General features: G+C 36.2%; 2 protein-coding genes across 2 annotated transcripts in view; one reads left to right on the plus strand and one right to left on the minus strand.

The window, feature by feature from the left end:
* Positions 1-588: 588 nt before the first annotated feature.
* LOTGIDRAFT_235135 (hypothetical protein) lies at positions 589-2,907 on the minus strand (the record flags this gene model as incomplete). Its single annotated transcript, XM_009064085.1, has 1 exon — positions 589-2,907. The coding sequence occupies one exon, from the start codon at positions 2,905-2,907 to the stop codon at positions 817-819; it is 2,091 nt and encodes a 696-aa protein (XP_009062333.1). The 3' UTR covers positions 589-816.
* A 5,078-nt stretch (positions 2,908-7,985) lies between these two features.
* Positions 7,986-10,103, plus strand: part of LOTGIDRAFT_128109 (hypothetical protein) — a gene marked incomplete at both ends in the record, with an annotated part of 11,168 nt that continues 9,050 nt past the window's right edge. The window contains one exon of the mRNA XM_009064086.1: positions 7,986-8,082. Coding sequence (XP_009062334.1) covers positions 7,986-8,082 — 97 coding nt within the window. The remainder of the gene's footprint in view (positions 8,083-10,103) is intronic.

A 10,103-nucleotide genomic window follows, 5' to 3' on the forward strand; every position in this document is an offset into this window, starting at 1 on the left:
TGTGGAGGTCTCTAGCTGTTTTCCAACCTAGGGTAATGTTATCCCTGAGGTATCCCTACCAACAGCACCACAAGGTATCCCCTGAAGAAAATTCTGACAACCGATCCATTTCATTACTGCAACACCATACACTATTGCCCCTCCAGATATATAACTTGCCCCTCCAGATATATAACTTGTCCCTCCAGATATATAACTTGTCCCTCCAGATATATAACTTGCCCCTCCAGATATATAACTTGCCCCTCCAGATATATAACTTGTCCCTCATGATATATAACTTGTCCCTCATGATATATAACTTGTCCCTCCAGATATATTACTTGTCCCTCATGATATATAACTTGTCCCTCATGATATATAACTTGTCCCTCATGATATATAACTTGTCCCTCATGATATATAACTTGTCCCTCATGATATATAACTCGCCACTCCGGATATATTACCCGCTCCTCCGGATATATTACCCGCTCCTCCGGATATATTACTTGCCCTTTCAGATATATTACTTGCCCCTCCGGATATATTACGTGCCACTCCGGATATATCACTCGCCACTCCGGATATATTTATTTAAAACAATATTTTAGAAATATTTTCAGGTTTTATTTACAATAAGTTTAATAATGTACATTTTACATACTGCCCCTTTAATACAATTTTAAAAATAAAAATAAATGTTAATCACAAAAAGCGAAAGGAAATATTTAATGGCGATCTACATTTTAATCAGAGTATAATTTTATATATAACAAAAATTACGAGTCAATTTAAGTTTTCTAAAGTAGGACGTAAAACTCCATTCATTTAATTTTATTTTAAGTTTTCTAAAGCTTGTCTGAATTTCAACAATGATATGGGAGGAAACTCCAGTTGATTTTGCAGAAATTGGTAAAAGAATTGAGGCGCATCTTCCTTCATACACTTCAACTGCCATAGGAGTTTCCCGTCAACATGTTTCAGAAGTCGAATACTGTCTTCCAGATCGTTTTCTTTCAGCCAATCTCGAACATCGCTCTTTTTCATCCTGGTGACTGATTCTGGAGGACCTCCGATGCGAGGTACAGACAGTAACGATTGAGATGAAGAAGCAACAGTGGTTGTGGATGTAGTAGGAGACAGAGCAGCGGTTGGTGAAAGCTCAGCCTGGATTGGTGTTGTAAGCCTTCGAATATGTAACTGTGGTGAACGATCAAGTTGAGACGTAGGAGCCAAAGGTAAGCTGTCTGCAAAAGCTTGCACGTCTGGGTCGATGTCAGATATGGAGAGAGCTGCTAGATCACTGTTGGAGAGTGAGAGATTTTTACGAGGTGCAGGTCTCGGGTAGGTTAACAGATCACCGGAATCTGGAGGCATGTCGACCGAATCTCCAGTGTTAATCGTAACACCTTTGTTATTGAGCTCTCTCAGTAGGTTTCTAAAACTATCGTCGAATGCGACCTCACTGTCCGAGCTGAAATCAAAATATAAAGTAGTACTCAGCAAAGCCCCTAACCAACCATCAGCATTATAAGGAGCTTGCATTAGGAGAGGTATGAATCCCTTCTTACGTTTATAAGTATACCCCGCTTCAGTTCGGCAGCATTGACTTTGTTTGTACCCCTCGGAGATACACATAATGACAACTGACGAGCTCTCCACGGCTGAGGCCATGGCTTCCAATATATCACCCGACATTCTCTCGATATCAATCCAAACTTTATAACCAGCCTCTCTAAGCCTTTGCCAGATCCGTCGGACTGTCTCCTTTTCATTCCAGCAGTAGCTGATAAACAGATGTTTAGGCTGGTCTACAGTGGAGGGAATCTCATCCCCTTTCTCAAAGAGAACCCACAATGCACCATTCAAGTTCTGCAACAATTCTTTGTTCGTTTCTTCTTTGGACATTCTTTGAAGTGTGCTCACTAATTCTTTATATCCTTTGATGCTTTTTCTAGCTTCCACATTAAACGACAACGTCCAGACACATTTTGCCGCATTAATTTGTTGGTCTTCATCAGCTGAACAAAGCATCCGATAGAAACATTTTAAGGCCTTTGCTTCGATGATCTTCTCTGCGTTACCATCAATTGCAAGTTTGTCCAGAGCATACGCTAATTCTGCAGCAGTAAAACCCTCTTTAAGACGATGAAAATCGTCCTTTTCTATGGCCAGATTCATCCAATGAACGATAGTCTGAATAGTTTCGTTATCTTCCGTCAATTTCTGGGCTTGTTTGGCATCAACTATAAACGCCAAAGTTGTGAGAGCTAAGACTTTCAGGAAATTGTCATGTGAAAATTTAAATTCAAAAACATTTTTCTCCGATTTGTGTTCCTTGAATACATGTTTGTTTTCAGGTCGACGGGCAAGGTTGTTCATAATACATAAAGCAGCCTTCAGTAAATGGTACTGGTTGCTTTTTTTGTCTGGATTCTTCTGTTGATAGCGTTCTAGAATTGCATTTGTGACTTCTAAAATCTTTCCTCGAGCCAAGTCCTTAGCAAAGTCAGGACTAGCGTCCGAATAGTTCCAAACGTTATCCAACACAAATCTTGTCGTACGCCACAAAAAAGGGTTTGTCACTTTTTCCACGCCCCCAGGAAAGAAACCACGCATTGCCAATTGTTTTAGCATTTGATAAGAACACGACGCGTACCCACAATCCGCCAGGAGATCGCCTATTTCTCTCCGATAGTGCTGTGTCTTTTTATTATAGTAACAATCTCGTATTTTAGCGATTTGACTGTAAACTTTCACTGGATCTTGTTCACTTCGTCTGATTTCCTCAATACAAATTCGTAACTCCTGTTTTAATTTTGAGGGCGCGGGGTATTGTGGCACATGTTCACTGTGTATATTTTCAACTGCTTCAGCGTCTACGCTGGTAGACGATGGTGATGATGGTGTCGTGGGTGTACTCATTTTGAAAGGTTTTTATTCAATATCTTATATGAAGTAATACGCTACACTATACCCACCAAATACTTAAATATGAGAAAATGACAATCACACTGGCTGAATACACCCTATACCACTATAAAGTTTTTATACAGCTGTACCTAAATCCTCGAATACTTGAAATTGAGAAATTAGATAACATCGTCTGAATACACTCTAATACGACTCTAAGACTCTCGCTTATTATACAGCTATAACTTCAATAACTTGTAATATATAATATTTGACCACTATCACTATCAGAATATCAGTTAATTTCAACCAATTCTCCGTACTTATATAATTATATTCTTAGAGAAAATACGTTTACTTCGCTTTCTAACATAAAGACATTTATACTTGAAGTCATCAGAGCTCAATAATCTAGGCGACTCGAGTATATCAATAGATCAAAATATTTCAACCGAAACATACAATTATATCAGCCACAAACAGTTCGTGAAATGTCAACAATTGTTATTTGGAACACTCGTATTCCATGCATCCACAGTTTATAGGCCTACTAATATAATAATACATTACTATATACAGCCTTATAAATAGTTTATGATTGTAAATGTTCGCTATACAAGTATAAACACCATTTCGCGTGTTCTATTCCAGTAACGATGAGGGAAATGTCTAACAGCTAATATTAGATCAGTCATAGTTCAGTCGATAAAGCATCTACTGTATTCTTTGTCGATTGTTTTGGTTTTCTCTCTCCAATAAACTATACACAAAGCATCCAATATCTTACATTAAAACAGAATTTAACACGAACAGACATGTTTTAAGCGTTACACAGCATATATGGCTTATTCAGGAAGTAGAACGAGATAGGCCTACTAAGCATAATATTAATAAAGACTTGATAATCACGACTATACGTCTATTAGAAGGACTGTTGGTTCAAGTCTATAGCCCAGTCGATTATTCCATACAAATTATACCAATTCAATCGCATGGGCAGGTCTACAAACAAACCACAACGCATAGAGAGGACATAAGATAATAGAAGAGAATATAAATGAATAAATGGGATGCGTAACGTATTTTCCAAGAAAACACTTCTACTTTCGTTTTGCTCTTTTCTACGAAAGTCTGTCACGTGCCATAATTTTCAATCTAACGCTTAACCTCGAAATCGCCAAAAGCAAAATATTAGTCACATCCATCTTCACAATGTCAAGCTAACACGAACTCAATAAATAAGCCACCTTGCGTGTATATCATGCATAGAAATTTGTAAATAAAGCGATTTAATTGGATAGTACGCTATATAGAGGTGGTAAACACTACACAAGTAAGTGTCCTACTAGTTGTACTGCCGAAATAAGTCACGAACTGCTGAACAGAGCAACAATTGAGTTTCAATTTTCTATGGCTGGTAGTAAGAAGCATACTATTCATATCCAAACAGACGACATGTAGACTACAATCGTCAATCGCAGGTTACCTTGAAATGTTGGTAGGCTGATATCAATGACAATGTAGTTGTTAGTAATAGTCGTTGTAGTAAGTAGTATCGGTTCCTTCAACAGTTGGTCAAATTTGTCAAAATAAAGGATTTTGCACCAGTTTAAGATCGAAATAGTTCCACATAGCGGCTAGCGAGTGGTTGCATGAATGCACAATGAAAAAAGGCGGGAAACAGAGAGCACCTGAGACTTGTTGCCTAGTTTCGTATATTGTATCCATTTTTATATGCCCACATCTCTCTATGTGGACGTATATTGTCGGCACCCCTGTCCGTCCGTAAACAGATACCCCACCCCCCCTTTAGAAAATTGAGAAAAGTTGAATGACTTGTTGAGTCGCTATAATTGAGCCCCCCTTTAAAAAATTTTGACCTCTGAGACACATTAACCACGGGTCTGGATTTCAATGAAGTTTATACCAGGGTAGGCTTGATGCCTATATTTTGCAAAACGAAGGTGTCCCACTATTCTACCTACAAGGGTTTTTACTTTAAACGTCTAGATAACGTTTTCAACAATAAAAGTAGATTTCTTTATCCAAACTAAAACAAACTTAATTACAATATAACCACTAAACGTCTCACGCTGATCAAGAAAACTCATTAAAACGAAGGTGTCCCAAATCAATGTCGTAAAATGCCAACAAAAAGTCTTCCTTGACAAAATGTAAACAATATGGCCGACGAAAAAACGAAAAACGATTCACAACGAAGTTCTGATGGTAAATAATGACAAAAATGAATATATTTATTTCCCTGTTGGTGATGACAGTTTTGTAGATGTTTTTTTTTAAGACAAATGGCATAAAGTTGAAAATTTTATTTTTAATATTTCTGAAATTAGAGAAAAAATTCAATTCGGAGCTCAATATAGTCAGACAGTAAATAAACTAAGGTATATAAATGAAAGGGGAACAAAATGGAATAGTTCTTACTGAATATATATAATGAGCCTATACTGATTTTATACAGAACTTTTGTTGAAAGATATCAAATGTTACCAATTGTTTTTATATGAATTCAGCTTCATAATAGAAATGCCAGTCTTATAATCAGCTGGATTGGTAAAAATATCAGCAAACCAGTCCATATCATCATTTTAAACATATCTCTTCAACTCAACCCCAGTCATGTGTGTCCTATCTTTTTATAATTGAAGGTCGGTCTACGATCGGAAAAGATGAAGAGAAATTGATATTTGCTGCAACTTACGGTCAATATGATAGTTTATATCAACTACTTGAGGTGAGACATTTTGTGTATGAGTAGACCTTTGTTGGCTGGCAGTGTCGTAAGGTATGAGGTATGAGGGGGGGGAGGGGAGGGTGCAGTAGCTAGTGAGTAAATCACTGACCGTACAAGGGGAACTGAATTAAGTCAAGTGAGATTTATTATATGTAGCCTTTCCCCTTTACAATACATATACAGTCAATTAGAGCCCTTGATAGAAATACTGCAAACAATATGGCTGCACCTTTAGGCTCTGAAATTTAAATGAATGGAGTTTTACGTCATACGTTTCTGCACCATGTGGGCTAATGAAGACGGGCAATGACATGCAGGGTGCAATGAGTGAAATTTTGCCAGGACAGTGGCATTAGCCTGCTCTTTTTCGATTTCCAACTGTCGAGGGATCATTAATGTACACAGCCTGTAGCACACGTGGTCTCAGTTTATTGTCCCAATCGAACAACTAGATGCTTTTTCCATGTCAGTTCCTGTTACCTGCATTACTGACAGGTGGAAACCGGGTTGAAAAATCCAAAGGTATTATTTCAACATATGCCAGAATTGAAGGTTAGACAGCAAATGTCTTAACTCACTGAGCTACCAAGGCTCCCCCATTAAACTCCAAGGGCTCTCTTGGGACGTATATCGCTTCAGTACAATCCAATAATTCACTGCATTTACAAACTTCCTTGATACACGAAAAGTGCCTAATGATGTTAAGGTATAACACAGCGTTTAGAATAGCTCGACATTGTTAAGATGTAAGCTGTATGGAGAGAGTCATTCATAAATAGTTTTCTATTCCAGAATGGTGTATCACCATATTGTATCGGATCTAAAGGTCGGCTTCCATTACAAGAGGCATGTGTCGGTGGCCATGATAAATGTGTTGAGTTGCTGTTGAAATATATGACTGATGTTGATGCTGGTGATGTTGATGGGATGACGGCAGCACATCTTGCTGCTCTGAATGGTGAAGTCAAATGTCTGAAACTTCTTCAAGCCAAGGGTAAGGTATTTGTCAGGCTCAATTTAAGTGGTATCGCATTGCAGTTCGCAAGTCAGAATGACCACTTTTGCTATCCAATATCTCCTTTGATATGCAAAAATTTTAAATTTATCAAACCTATCTGCGAATCAAATCAAATTGTATATTTTTTCATCAAAATTTCCTGCCAAATCTAGAAATATACGGGCAACTCTCAACAGTCTCTATAGTTTTCTAAATTTTTTATGTATATCAGAGACACTGATAGCATCAATTTGCACCATTCCAAATTTCAATCTGACGGCTGTGGTTCCTGCTATTCCACTAAAACTACACGTTTTAAGAAGTCTCTGTAGGGGAACTACCGGTAGCTACTATTAATATCTATGCAGTTCCCCTCTAGTGACGTCTTAAAACGCATTGGTTTTAGTGGAAGTGCAAGAGCCACAGACTTCAGATTGAAAATTGGAATGGTGCAGATTGATGCTATCTCTGATACACATACAAAATTAAGAAAACGTCTTTATTGTCTCTTTAAGAACTATCATCATTGGAAAGATTGATCTGAAATCTACAGCTGGAACTTTTTGAATTGCTACCAAATTTTTAATTTGATTATCCAAAACTCAAATTTGATGTGAGATTGATTTTCTACTTTTATCCTCAGTATGTTTTATTTTAGATGCAGATTTAGTGGCTCGAGATAAGAAAGGGAGACAACCAGCTCATCTAGCAGGATTGAGGAACCACAGTAAGATTCTACGATGTTTGTTTGATCATGGTGTAGACCTAGACAGTCAATGTGATGCTGGTAAATCTCCTCTACATTTCGCAGCTCAATATGGCAGTAAGTTGGCTTTTTACTTTTTAAAGTCATAATACATTTCTATTTAGTCAAGTAAAGATACCAGGGTCGAATTCAAATCCTGATCAACAGTAATAGATAATACTAATATTTACTGAACCAATAATTGTTCTTCAATATAGTAACCCTATATCATCCATACTCAGGTTTATTAACAAACTGGTAAAAATTGAGCTCTATCAGCTGGTAAAGTGAACATGTAATTATGATAGGTTTTAAGTCTGTAGTATGTCTGGTAGAAAGAGACTGTGATATTACTATATATTATAGGTTTTGAGTCTGTAGTATGTCTGGTAGAAAGAGACTGTGATATTACTATATATTATAGGTTTTGAGTCTGTAGTATGTCTGGTAGAAAGAGACTGTGATATTACTATATATTATAGGTTTTGAGTCTGTAGTATGTCTGGTAGAAAGAGACTGTGATATTACTATATATTATAGGTTTTGAGTCTGTAGTATGTCTGGTAGAAAGAGACTGTGATATTACTATAGGAGATAAGGCAGGTTATTTACCGGTACATTACGCTGCTCACTACAGTAAATTAGACTGTCTACGATTCCTCATGAAACAAGGTACAGCATTAGATGCCAAGAGTATGGAAGGGAAGACTTCAGCTCATACTGTGAGTAGGAATTATATTGTTATAGGATGAATTGAGTTCAATGGTAGACCAAGCAGATCCACTGTTTTGGCATTTAGAAAAATCCTACTGATGTGTGACAGTTTCCCTCATTGCACAGTGCATTGTGCTGCATGTTTTCGTTACCCGAGGGAAGGCGCAGTGGCTCACTAACCTGAAGGTCCAAGGTTTAATCTCGGTATAGGTCAAGATAATACCTTCAGATTTTTCGACCCGGTTTCCCCGCCAGTGCTGCTGGTAAGAGGGGCTGACAATAAACAGAGGCCCCGTGTGCTACAGACTGTGCACGTTAAAGATCTCTCATTGCACCCTACATGGCGTTGCCCGTCTACATTAGCCTACATGGTGCAGAAAAGTAGGACATAACAATCCTTTCATTTCATTTCATTTCAATTTTTTTTCATTACTCCAATCAGGTTGCGAAGAGAAAAAGCTCAAACTCCAATATATTTTTGTGTAACCTTAATATGTTTGCCTGCATATAACAATATAATATGTTGATTTTAGTGTTAGCAATGTAATTGTGGTCTGTCTTGTATTTATTTCTAGGCAGCCTTATATGGTTCTATAGATATACTACACTGGTTATTGGAGGAAGGATTAGACCCAAATATACAAGACAGTAAGTTTCTAATTTATCTTATCTTATCATGGTAATACTGTAGGACATTATGTATATTGTAGATCATGGTAATACTGTAGGACATTATGTATATTGTAGATCATGGTAATACTGTAGGACATTATGTATATTGTAGATTATGGTAATACTGTAGGACATTATGTATATTGTAGATCATGGTAATACTGTAGGACATTATGTATATTGTAGATCATGGTAATACTGTAGGACATTATGTATATTGTAGATTATGGTAATACTGTAGGACATTATGTATATTGTAGATTATGGTAATACTGTAGGACATTATGTATATTGTAGATTATGGTAATACTGTAGGACATTATGTATATTGTAGATTATGGTAATACTGTAGGACATTATGTATATTGTAGATTATGGTAATACTGTAGGACATTATGTATATTGTAGATTATGGTAATACTGTAGGACATTATGTATATTGTAGATCATGGTAATATGGTAGGACATTATGTATATTGTAGATCATGGTAATACTGTAGGACATTATGTATATTGTAGATTATGGTAATACTGTAGGACATTATGTATATTGTAGATCATGGTAATACGGTAGGACATTATGTATATTGTAGATCATGGTAATACTGTAGGACATTATGTATATTGTAGATTATGGTAATACTGTAGGACATTATGTATATTGTAGATCATGGTAATACGGTAGGACATTATGTATATTGTAGATCATGGTAATACTGTAGGACATTATGTATATTGTAGATTATGGTAATACTGTAGGACATTATGTATATTGTAGATTATGGTAATACTGTAGGACATTATGTATATTGTAGATCATGGTAATACTGTAGTACATTATGTATATTGTAGATTATGGTAATACTGTAGGACATTATGTATATTGTAGATCATGGTAATACTGTAGGACATTATGTATATTGTAGATCATGGTAATACTGTAGGACATTATGTATATTGTAGATTATGGTAATACTGTAGGACATTATGTATATTGTAGACTATGGTAATACTGTTGGACATTATGTATATTGTAGATTATGGTAATACTGTAGGACATTATGTATATTGTAGATTATGGTAATACTGTAGTACATTATGTATATTGTAGATCATGGTAATACTGTAGGACATTATGTATATTGTAGATTATGGTAATACTGTAGGACATTATGTATATTGTAGACTATGGTAATACTGTAGGACATTATGTATATTGTAGACTATGGTAATACTGTAGGACATTATGTATATTGTAGATTATGGTAATTCTGTAGGACATTATGTATATTGTAGACCTATGGTAATACTGTAGTACATTATGTATA

This window comes from Lottia gigantea, assembly GCF_000327385.1.
Source record: "Lottia gigantea unplaced genomic scaffold LOTGIsca_60, whole genome shotgun sequence".
NCBI classification, from domain to species: Eukaryota; Metazoa; Mollusca; class Gastropoda; family Lottiidae; genus Lottia; species Lottia gigantea.